This window comes from Chironomus tepperi, unplaced genomic scaffold, assembly GCF_022539635.2.
Source record: "Chironomus tepperi strain 1889 unplaced genomic scaffold, CSIRO-AGI_Ctep_v1 contig_359, whole genome shotgun sequence".
Classification (NCBI taxonomy): domain Eukaryota; kingdom Metazoa; phylum Arthropoda; class Insecta; order Diptera; family Chironomidae; genus Chironomus; species Chironomus tepperi.
The window spans coordinates 4,233,931-4,247,294 of record NW_027226481.1 but is presented as its reverse complement, the minus strand read 5'-3'; the positions used below and the strand labels follow the sequence as shown (position 1 = coordinate 4,247,294).

Here is a 13,364-nt window from a genome sequence, read left to right as displayed (position 1 = left end):
TATTCTTCCACGAGCCTCATCAAATTTCAAAGATATTCTCGTTATGCAATGTATAGTCAATTATCTCGAATGTCAAATCTGTTTCATAAATTCTTGGAAGTACTTTGATTATACTCCCTAAATAATAAGTTGATACTCTCTCAAGAGAAAATTTTTTAAAGCTAATTTTCCCTCAACTTCGTTCTCGTCAAAAAGAATTTTTCTCACTTTTATTATACATAGCCGCTTTGCAGAAGATGCCAAAAAGTATCGAAATAACATTTTTATGAAAAGTTTTTTTTTTTTTTTTGAAGTTTATTCTCGATGAAAAGCCAAATGAATAATTTAAAGTATGTATACAAGCGTGATAAATTATTATTTAAAATATTTTTTCGTTTTTCTTTCCAAAAAGTACACAAGACAGGGGGGAAATTCTTCAAAAAAAAAATTGAGAAGAGCATGAAGAATAACAGAAACTTTTCCGTTTATCTATGCTATGATTTTTTTCTAAATAGTCCGCAGGGAATTTCTATCTGTATTCATAAAGTAAGAATGAAAAAAAAGAGAAATTTCTCTCGTGTCGTGTACGTAAAAGGAAGAATAAAGCAGATTTCTGGGGCATCATAATACGTACACACCAAAAAAAAGAAGAACTTTTTTTTCTGCCATTTCATTCCTTATGAATAATGAAATTCAACTTTCACGAAATAAGCAAAAAGCATAAGACAGATAGATACAGTGATGCAGAAAAAAATCCCCCCATAAGGAACGTACTTCTGTGTTTATTACATTAATTTGATATTTGATATTCATTTTTGTACAGTCAGTGGTCCCCATGCTCGTTTTGTACTTTAAAGAACTAATTATTGGTAATCTGATAAGAGAATGTAACGCTCACCTGTCGCTGTTGCAAGTTACGAAGGTCATGAACGAATGCAAATGGAAAAAGTAGTTGGTTTGATATTTTTTTGCAAAATGTTGTGAAATTTTTACTTTTAAATGCCTATTATGGATTTATGATAATGAATATTTGGGTGCGTGTCTACATATTTGCAACAAAAACTTGTTTTGACGGTAAATAATGGAAATTTAAACAAAATATTTTGAAATTTTCTACACACTTTTGTAAATATTTCACCTAAATAGTGTAAATCGGCTAATCGATTAACAATCCGGTTATAGACCGGTATAACTCTGATTCGAGTAGAATGTGGAACCATTAAAGAGCCACGTCGGCCAGACGCCGGATTTTAGATCGGTTATATTGTTCAAGACATTTCAAGATTGCAAGGAAATGTTCAAAATTGTTTATTAAGCAGCAAAGATCTCAATCTCTATTTTTTTAAGTTTAAACTTGTTTCCAAATTAAAATCCTGCAATTGCCCTTCAAAATCTCACTGTCCGCATACTAATTTGTGCAAATTCTATTCCTAAATCATTTCAAGATCAGCATACAAGAAACAACATTGCATTGAATTTCATAGAAATTTGTATGCTGATCCACATAGAAAAAAACTAATTTTTAAATCAACATAAAAATTTTAAAACCTTCAAAAAAATAATTTTTTGCAATCATTTGCAGAAAATATTCATTCAGCCTTCCACTCATAAATTCACACAAAATTGGTCATAAATTGTTTCATTTGCCAAATCCTCTTTTAGTCATTTTGAAGTTTGAAAATTTCATAATTTTTGCATATCAAATTTCGCCCAAAAAAACTGCATCATCTGTCCCAAACTATCATTTTAAACTCTCTTGCAGCTCCAACTTAATCCATCAAACACAAAAGAGGCATGTACCGACAAGCACAAACAACAAAAAAAGAAATAAAATAAAATTGCATAAAACAGTCGCACATGTATATTAAAAAAAATTAATTTTCCTCGACAGAATGAAAAATTGCTTTCAATTACCACCAGCATCAGCTACAATTTTCTATACAATTTGACATTAATGTGTGCAATGTGCAACAAACACGCAAAACAACACAGTGCGAGTGAGTGAGAGAGTATGAAGGAACAAAAAAAATAAAACACGAACAAAAATTTCAAAATGAGAAAAATGGCATAAAATTTATGTCCAAAAATTGGTGTCATAAAATGCATTCACATACATAGACACAAAAAATATTCAATTCACAATGCGAATGCTTAAAAGAACTAGTGTGAAAGTCATGGATATTGATGCAAATCAGTCGATAAAAAGCTGTTTTTTTCGGGTCCAAAATTGAAGGATTTTTATGAGACATGTACGGAAGTGATTAATACGCATAACAATATTCCGGTAGATCAGTTAATCAGCTATAAAACTGGCCTTTTAATCTGATTCAGGCAGCCAACTCGTTATGCAAATCAATTATCCAGTCAATCAGTCAGATTAGTTCTACAAAAACTGCTTTGAAAATGCACCCAAAAAAATAGTTTTCAATGAACAATTTATGAATTCATTTAATGCTAGCTGTTATTGCCACAGCATTTATATGTGTGGACGATATGTTCAGTATTGAAAAAAATAGAAAAAAGCGAGAATGAAATAAAAATTATTTCCGACCCCTTCTGAGACCGTTCCTTATTTTCTCCACGAATATTAAAATGTTGTTCCCACACAGGGGGGGAAAAATCACAAATGTCTGGCACCAAATATATCATATTGAATGTCTTGTGTGATTTCATGACACAGAAAAATAAAATGTTTAATTAAATTTGACTGCTTCTTCATCGTCTTGCCATATCTAATGCACAATCTGCATAGGGGCCAATTGAATTACAAGTAGGAACAATAATAAAAAGCATATTTTTTTTTTTCGATTGTGTTTATAGAAGATGTGAATCGTTTCTGGCATCATCATTGCATTTTAGCATATACATCTAACATTTTGTGTAGATAAATGTTGACTATTTACCATTCCCGCATTTAAAATTTACTCGTGTCTCTTCAGCTGGCATTAAGAATATATGAACAAAAACAAAAAAAAACAAGCGGTAAAGCAATGTGATTGTTGGATATTATTGTGTATACACATGAATGTGTATATGTGTGTACATACATATTTATTTATACGTCGATGCACCCTCATAAAAATGAAAATAATGTGAAATAAGAAAGCACATGCAATATGCACAAAAATTTTCGACTGAATGAACAACAGTGGATGGTAAAATTGTCATATAAATTGCTTTCTGGCACAAAACTGATAAGAATACATTTTTGTTATTGTTTTAAATTTACTCGCAGAAAATGCACAAGGAATGCATTATAATATAAAAAGAGAAAGGAGTAAAGTGACAAGCTAGTTTTTGTTGTGTATGATTCCTTTTAGTATTTTAAATTTATGAACCCACATTTACTTTATATGGTTTTTGATAGCTGGATTTTTGATGATATGGACGGACGTTTTGGGTATCGATCATGTTTATCATGATGTAGTTTATGAAGTCCTAAGTAAAGCATGCAGTTGATTGCCGCATGCAGTCGAACAAACAGGAATCATGCTGATGAGTCTGGTCATAAAAATGAGTTTGCTCAATCATATTGATTGAGTATACCTAAGAGCATGTTCATTTAAGTGAGGATGCTTATTGTCTGTCAGGATTTTGATTGTTTAAATCCGATTTTTGTCAATATGCAGTAAATATATATCTGATTATGATAGTTTAATAATGAATAATTGACAAAATCAAAGGTTCAAATCCTTACTCATGTCTCATTTCTAGTTTTATGTGTATAATTTTTTTTGGATCCAAAACATCTTTTATTTTTCTAATTTTTTTACCATTAATCGCCCACTCCAAAAACTGCTCATCAAATCATAACCAAAAACCCTGCAATTTCCTCACCAAACTTATTAACGTGTATAATAAGTGAAGGGATGAATGTTTTTAGAGGAAATTGATTGCAGCATTTGAGAAATAAAGAGAGACGACACACAGTACACACATTCAAATGACTGCTGTGTGTTTGCTTTCATTATCCTTTTTGCTGTTTGGGTTTCACCCTCACTTAACAACTTTTTTCTTCTCTCTCATGATTTCTCTCCAACACAAATATCTGCTATTTTGTATGCTCTGTTAAGACTTGCCGGAACGACATTGAATTCTATATTGTTGGATGTGGATGTTTTGTATGTAGATATATATATATATGATTTTTAAAGAGCAAGTAAATGATATGAGTGCGGTTAAAGAATTTATGTATATAAGGAATGAATTATTAAATGGAAAATAATGGACGAAAATATATACTTAATGTCTGAGAGGAATTGGAGTGGATTTAAAATGCCAATTTTCATTCAAATTTTTTTCTCCATTTAGAATCAGATCGGATCTGAATATTTATAGAAACAGATTAAAATGTTCAATACGAAGGTAAATATTGAGGTAGGAAGTCCTTAAATAATCTCAAAAGTTTACCCAAAAATAAATATTTTAGACGATGATCTACGACGACAATTAATCGTTTATTTTAAAGTTTCTTGTCTAACATCTAGCCTTAAGCTGCATCATAATACGATATAAGGTTTTCTGGCTTGTAAATCTCCATGTTATAAAGCAATTAAGCAACTTTTTAGTCTGCTCTATTTGCTTTTTCAAGTTTTAATTGGACAGCTTTAGCAACAGAACACTTCCCGATGAAAAAAATATATATATACAAGATACATATTTTAGGAAACTTGTTATGTTGGAAGTAAGTTGTTAAAATTTACTATATCTATTGCCCAATTAAGTATATAGGTATAAAAATTGATTAAAATCTAGAGAACCATAGATACAAAATTCAACATTGTACGCTACTTTTAAGCATAAAAATAGGAAGTTGAGATTTTTATTTCCTTTTTTGGATGCTGAAAGTGTATTTATGGTGCTGGTTTAGACAACTGAAGAGATTGAGAAGAGATTAAAGTTGATTCTAATTTTATTTGAAGTAAACTCAACTTAAGTCAATTTTTTTAGGGTTTGCAAAATTAGATACCATAGATGCATAGATGCAGAAAACTGCAGGCTTCGCATCTGGGCGAACCCTATTTTTTCATACAAAATCCGAGTAGACTTCGAGCTCTGGACAGAAGCAAACCCACGAGTTCAACTATTGTGACCTACTCTTCTGGTTTAATAAAATGTTCTGTCGATTGCTGAATCGATTGCTGAGGATGTAATTATATCTCTATAATGGACACACCTTAATCAGCTACGAACGGAAAAAGAACTAATGAAAGAAAGCTGTCTTAAGAGATAGTTTTGCACTTTGTTTGAAAGGTCATGCATCACAATTGATCTGCACGGCCTGCGAAGTAAGTAGGTAAGTAAGTATTATTGCCTAAGCCTCATATTAATTGAAACAAAGAAGATGTTAACAGTTCACCAGTCACAATTCTGCAAAAAGTCAATGATTTCTCTAAATAACTGACGTCGACAAAAAGGAGGTAAAACCCACAGACATCATCAATAATGGTATAAGAAGATTTTAAACTAATTCATGTGACGTCAATTCAATTAAGGAAATCAAATTAAATTTAGATGTACTCTAAATCCCCAAGGTCATGGACAAATAGAAAGCTAAAAATTGCAATACATTATTGCCTATCCACAAAACCCTAAATTTTTTCGCACCTTTTTAAATTGTATAGTATCGATTCTGGTTAGTAACATTCTCGCATCGAAGAAAAAAAACGGTACTTGAGCTGATTTTTTTCTTCTCCGTAAAATCTCAAATTCAATTTTTTTTTTTCTTCTTTAACAATAATCTGTGATTTTATCTCAAGTTTTTCTACATACTCAGCAGAGATTTTTTTTTTTATTCCACATAGTCGTGATTGTTATCGTATTTGTCAATATTGAACTCGTATGAAATTGTTGGATATTGAATAGAATCTGTGTCGAATTTCGAAGTTCTTAAAGAGTATTACTTGGTTGTTCCTGGTAATTCCACATAGTAACAACATTCCATAAACATATTTTTTGAAGTATCAATCTCAAAATTCAATGGTTCAACTCAAATTATTCTTCAAAAATCAAACAAAATTCAAATTCCAACACCACCTGATTAGCTATTATTCTTCTCCTTGAATATACATTTTTTTAACAAGACTTTTGTAAATATTTGCGGAATCAAAACATCTAAAAAAAAACACGCAGAAAATTTTGTGTTTGTCACACTTAACGGGGTTTTATGCTAATTAATTCAAAATTATAGTATTATTGCTCAACTACCGTTGTTCGGTCAATCGGATCTCATCTAATTGATCACTTTATGCTAATTCCATTCTACTTTAAGAACGAGATTTTTTTATTATGGAAAATTTATAAGGCGTGACAGTTTTTTTTACAGTTTGAAGATTGATAATTTAATGCAGACAGAAATAGCTGATTTAGATTGTCATTTTGGATGGATGGATTTTTGGTTGAATTTATTGGTTTAGTCTGGGGTTGTGGTATTGGAAATTGAGGGGAAATTTTGCGAATTACGTGAGGTTTAGGGGTGTAGGGGAGGGGGTTTCCTGCAATTTTGTCTCATCATCGTCACCATGGAAGGAAAAAGCCCAAAAACGCTAATTTCAGTTTCACATCACTCCCGAACGCTCCAAAACATAAATAAACAAAGATGTGAATTTTGTACCATTTCAAGTTTCATCTCCACCATAAATTGACACAAATAAAAAAGCACAAGTCACTCACAATAGTCAGCTGATTTTTCTCATTATATATTCAATAAGCTTGTCACTCACTATGAACAGTTTTTATTTATTTTCGAAAAAAAAAAAAATATTTCTCGCTCAACCAGAAAACACAATTCAGCCGGTTTTTTTGCTTCTTTCCCAACAAAATGTCACCATTCAGCACTTATAATGCAAAAAAAATATATATATCCAGTATATCTTTCAATTCTTATGAGACGACATTAGCATTACTATTATTATCATCGTCATTGTCATATATGAGAACCATAGCAATGGCAATAAAAATTCAAATTTTTTTTTATGTCATAGAATGGGTTGTGTGACATCTCGATGGCTGTAAATAGATTAAGACTCTATCTCAATTGTTAACATTTTAAGCTAATATTTATTGTGCATTTTGAGATAATACTCTAGAAATTTGAGCAACACATTAAGGGAAATTAGGACATTCATAAGTAGAATGACTGGACTTTGGCCGGTATGAATCATAAAACCGGATTGAAATCGAGTAAAAAAAATATTCTAGGTCAGATGAATTTTAAGTGAAGTATTGAATATGAGAAAGAAAGTTTATAAAAAATGAATGTTTTTGAATCATACAAGGAAGTTGTGGCTTTTTGAATAATTGAAAGAGCTTTAAGGAGAAATTTTTGGTTAAGTAAAAGTGCAAGTTGTTAATCTTCTTGAGTTGATGGAACTGCTTAAAAATATGCATAAATAAGACGTACAGTTGAAGTGTTAATGTCTATTTTTGGAAATTTAAATAAGTTTGGATAAAATTGGGCAATTGTTCCAAAAGGTCGATGACTTGGTTTGTTACTTGGCCAGGTATTGCTTTCATGGAATTAAGGAAGTTGATAAGAATTTAGGTGGCAAGTGTAATCAGCGATAGAGACAATTTCAAAGGAGAGCCATCCTGGAAAGCACACAACGAAGAAAAGGCAATAAATAAGGACCAGTCTGGCGTTGGTCTGGTCGGTACTTAGACCGTATTTCACCTAATTTAAGAACAAATTTCAAACAAACTTGGAATCAGGCTTCAGTGGAGTTGCCAAAAGTCGGTTACGCCAAATTTTCAAAACCAATATCTAATATCGTGAATTATTTCCAAGTCTACAGACTGTCGCCTGCTAAATAGCCTCAAGAACCACTGCTAACTTAATAGTCTAAGAATTCACAACATTGATTGAGTGTCACTTGCTTGGATTGTATCACAAAAAAATAATTCGCAAAAACACTCAAATATCCGCAAAAAAACTCCACTTAAGTCTAATAATAATAATCTATGAGTCAACAAAGCTTGCAATAATTTTTATAATACAAAACTAAATTTGTCACCATAATAATCTACATGATTTCGCGAGATCCGACAAGTTTTGAGCAATCAAATTATTTGTCTTGATGACAATTATCTAGCCACGTCGAGTATCTTGTTAAAAATCGTTGATTTTGTAAGAAAAAATCACGTAAGTTCATGGATGTGTGTGTGCATCTCATTCTAATAACTTTTTTTTGTATATTTTCCTCAAAATGGAATTGAGAAATCTGTTCGACACATAAACAATTAGGCACTAAGTGCGAGTATAGTAGGAGCAGTGTTAAAAATAGACGCAACGATTGCATTTGTTACGAACATAAATATAAAATTTTTTCCGGTTATTTTTTTGTAGCTTACCTTTTCGATTCTTATGTTACTTATGAATTGCCTTTAATGCCAATTAAAATTGCTCTTGGAACACGTTTCTCTTATGTTTTCCGTTTTTCTTTTTTCTTATCCAAACATAAACACTTTTTTTCGGCTGTTTTTCACTTTATTTTTCTTCTCTTTTTCTCGCTTGCTTTGATTCTTTTCTCTCTCACACACACAAGATTTTACTCACTTTATTTACGATATTCTGGATTTAATTTTAAATTGAGAATTTCCAAGGTGATTCACTTTTAAAATTTAATTCACAATTTTTTTATAAATTTTTGATACACTGAGCACTTAATTTTCTATAGCAAAATAAAATTCTTTTTTGGACGAACACAAAGATAAAATTTTCACAAAAAAAAACACAAGAAACACTGAGAAATTTTCCCTCTATTTATCTTCCTTTCTTCTTATTTTTCTGGCTTGCAAAAAATACGAGAAAAAATTATTATTTTTCACTATTTTTCCTTCGGAATTCTTTTTTCTCAACGACACAGACACAGAGAGGTTGGAATATATAAACGATTATATTTTTTCTGGCTTACACAAAATAAGATTCTATGCATGAAAAAAAAATATTAAAATATTCTTGGTCTTCACAATTTTCAGAATTTTTCTTTTTTTTGCTAAGGCAAAGTTGAATATTTGCGGAAATAAATTTTTAAAGCATCTCTTCCTGACAATTTCCTCTTGTGTTTATCTTTCACAAAAATATTCGGTCTATCTGATGATAAATCACATCCAAAAATATAATAATAATTCTTTATCCGTTATTTCACTTTTAGTGTGATAAGTTTACAATATTATACAGTGTCGGGTACTGCACTTTACACACTGTACAGAAATTTTATTTTACATAAAATCAAAATCTACACAAAATAAAGTTCTATATCCATTAATGTGCGCTCCCTCGCAAAGAAAAAAAATAAAATTATAGTCTTTTTTAAATATTTTTCCTTTTTGACTTTGCGTTTAAAACGTAAAGAAAAAATTAAAGAAAAATGATTCTCTAACCGTGGCACTGACTTGACTGACTGAATGCGACTGCTTTTTTCTGTTTCTTTATTCTTTCGAGTGAAGTAAAGTAGAGGAAAAATTATCGCAATATGAAAAACAATAACAACACTGGAGTCAACATTCGAACTGCAACATTCACTCTCGCAATGTTTTTGAGTTCTTACGCTCAATTTTACTCCCATCCAAATGTTTGTTTTTCGAAAATAACATTTGAATTGTACAACAACAAAATAACACACAGTCATCGACATACTTACATGTTATAACAAAAATATTCGAATTTTTTTTTTTCTTCTCACTAGATCGTAAAATTTTATTGTTTTGGACAACAAAGGAACAGAAAAGAAGGAGGAAGAATTATTGCGATAATGGAAATGAATTGAAAACTGGACATTTGGATGTGAATAAATTTAAGTCTGTAAGAAAAATGTCTAGCTGAAAATAAAAAGTTACATTTTCATTCAATTCTAATTAAATGATTTTTATTCTTTGTAATATTAAGATACAGTTATTCCTGTTTAATGTGATTCAAGAACAGTAATGACTTGTATGAGAGAGGAATCATGGAGAGGAAAATAAAATGTTGCAAATTTGCAAGTCGGCGAGAGAAAAACAATGAGAGAAATATTTTTGAGAGAGAATCTTACTAGATTCTTATTGGAATTGGAATAGATTGGAGTTTGAAAATTTCAAGACCGTTGAACAAAATTTAATAATTTCTTTTAACAGATCTTATTTTTTAATTTTCTAATTTTCATAAATTTATTCTTAAGCCGATTTGATTCGACTTTCCAATACGAAATCCAGCTTGATTTTTAGCTCTGCTTAATTATTTAGACATAATTTTGAGATCGAAATCAAAACATTCCCAATTTTCAGAAAGCTTGCTGAAAGCAATAATTAGCTTTTATTCTTTAATTTTGTCAATTTTTGAATACAGCACATACAAATTTTTAAGTTTTAAAATCTAAAAATATCAAAAATCTCTAGATTCTTGATTCTCAGTTACGATCAAATTTAAAACATTGATTGAAAATAGGAATTTAAATCAAACAATCAAGTTAATCACAACCAACAAGTTTGGAAAACTAAACATAAAGTACACAACTTTGTGATCCATACCTAAAGTATGAATCAAACAAAAACTTAGTTTTACACTTAAAAAAATTAGCAATAAATTTTTAATATCCTCAAATTAAACTTAAATCCAAATCCGAATGTCAAAAAATTGTTTGAACTAGACATCGACTGGACATTAACTAGGAGTCGGGAATATTTCCGCGAAACACCTAAACATTTCTCCAGAAAAATTTAGTTCTTCATAACTTTCATAACACTTACATAACTTAAATCAAACATTAGTGGCCTTTGGTAATTAATAAATAATGCTAATAACTCACACGTGACGCGTAGAACTTAATAGAAACAAATAGAACACCCTATGTCAACATAAAGTTACTTAGATTACATAATTATTTTACATATGTTTGAACTCCAAGGAATTAAAAATTCATCACAAAAACACTTTTTTACACGTCCATTCATAATAATCCATCGATTCTTCATTCATGTTTAGTACCCATAGAATTGTATATTTGTCTCAACAGCGTAAAATATGAATAAGTCGATGTAAGAATCTAAAATACAAAAAGTTCTAAATAATTAAAATATTTACATGAATATGCTATTTAATTACTCACATAAGTCAGCTGTTCAAATGTTATCTCACTAAATTTCAGTGCCGTTAGTGCAACATGTCGATTAGATCTAGTAATACAAATCATCAATGACTTCTTTACCTTCATATTCGTTGTATTTTCCCATTGACAATTGTATATACTGTTTGTGACATTCTCACTTGCATTCTTCAACATTTGCCCGAAGAAGCATTGCAAGCCAATCTGATTGAAATTTGCTATGCAAATTGTCATATTTACAATGATTTTTGACGTATCAGATGATGTTGAACATTGAAATGCGGTAAAGCATATGACAAATGAACTGATTATGAATTTATAGAAGAATGTTAGTGAGAAAATTCCTTCTAGTTTTATGCATACATCATACAAGTCATTTTGATGACAAATCAAGGTTTTAAGCTCATCACTTGACTCAGTTAAATTTAAATTCTCAAAGTTATGCTGAATAATTTCAAATTCTATAGAAATTATACGAATGAAGCCATAAAGTAGAACATCTGTTGCAAAGAATATAATCAAGCCATTGATAAGATTCCAGTCCGTCCATAGAAGTACTAACGGATAAGTAAACTTGCTCGTTGCATCGAACGGAAACTTCATGTCAAGTGGAAAAGTTTTTTCACCTGACACGAGAATTTTCACAATTGGTGTCATTATGTTGACAATCAATGGACTTAATAGGGAGAGTAAATATCCGTAGAAGAACTTTGTGAACATTTTTGAGCTGTTTATTTCTTGCTTTTGGCTGATACACTTCAATTCCTTCATAATAATCAGAACTTTATCTTTACTAAGGAACAAAACAACTGATTTAAGAGTGATCATTAGAGAGGAAGCCACCACTGGTAATCCATAAGTGATCTTCTCAATATCGAATGGTCTTGAGAATATTGAAGCTCCGGATGATATAGTTGCAATTAATAAATTAACAACTACTAGCCAATAATACAAATTTAAGAATAATTTCCTATATTTCTTCCATATTGAGCATCCACTGGATGTATCCTTAAATTCAAATCCAACGTACTTCAGCGATGATATTGAAATGTCCAGAAAATTGTGAATTTTTAAATCTGGAAAAAAACTGAGAAGCTTTCTCATTTTCCTTAATTTTATTTAAGTATTGATCCTTTGAATATCTAGAATATACTAAAAAGTATGTGGGAAATTTTAAAAATAATGAATTCTATAATTTTAAAATTTCATGACATTTTAAAGGAATTGTTATTAATTAACAATAAATAATTTAATAGTTGGTGGGAAAGGCTGGAAATCAAGAGTTATAGCCGATATATTTCTCAATAATTAAAATTCTTATTTATCAACCTGAGAAATTTAGAATTTTAAGATTATTATTTTTTTTGAAGAAGCTTAAAAGGTAAGCAGAAAAATATTTTCATCAAAAACTAGTTTGATATTCAATCATCAATTTTAATCATATAAGAAATTAAAAAAATTTAATTTTTAAAAGAAAATGAAATTTTCAACTTAATAATTCAGTTTGTCGACCTTTGTACTTTCCGATCTTCCACAACTCCCAATAATAGTACATGCTCTGGGTTGAATAATAAGTGAATTTGCTCTTTGTCAATATATTCAAGAAATATAAATCTTAACCCAAAAAAATAGAGATTTTTGAATAATTTTTTAAAATTCTAATGTCACTTAAGTCAAATTAAAAAAATGCAATTAAAATATTTCCTCATTTTCCTCACGAGTGCTTGATAATCCCGAAGGAAGATGAAAAGAAAGTAAATTAAAAAGTCAGAAAAACTTTTTCATATTTTTTTTTTTTTGAACATTTGTGCAAGGAAGTGTAATAAAGAGTCGGGAAGAGAGATAACTTGAAAGTTTATTTTCTATTTTGTTACGATGAATGAAGATTTTAGTTTTAAATTTTATGATTTTCTTGTTGAGTACTTGAAGTTTGTTTTTGAGGAAGTAAAGAATATGCCACAAAAAGAAAATTAAATTTGTGTTGAAAAATTTCGAATTGTTGAATTTTTAAGGATTTAAAAAGATCCTCAAAATTGATTTTTTAATAAAATTCAACTAAATTTTTAATGTTGTGCTGAAAATTAAATTCTGAAATTTAAAAAATTATTAAAAAGCTTTCAATTTTTTCATTTTTTCAATTTAATTTTAAATATTATTTTTATTTCTTGATTTATAATTCTTCTTACACTCATAATAATTATAAGTAAGTTTATATAATTAATTGATTGATGTTCAATATAATTTGATTAATTGAAGAAAAAAATTTTCTCATTTTCTTTACTTTTTTAAATCCTTTTATTGTTG

At 29.6% G+C, this 13,364-nt stretch overlaps 1 protein-coding gene across 1 annotated transcript; it reads right to left on the bottom strand.

Annotated features, from left to right (window-relative positions):
• Positions 1–10,925: 10,925 nt before the first annotated feature.
• On the bottom strand, positions 10,926–11,717 carry Or13a (Odorant receptor 13a). The gene is made up of 2 exons (XM_070646361.1): positions 11,064–11,717; positions 10,926–11,000 (listed from the first exon to the last, which is right to left on the bottom strand). Exons 1-2 carry the CDS (start codon positions 11,715–11,717, stop codon positions 10,926–10,928), a joined length of 729 nt encoding a protein of 242 aa, XP_070502462.1.
• Positions 11,718–13,364: the final 1,647 nt, after the last annotated feature.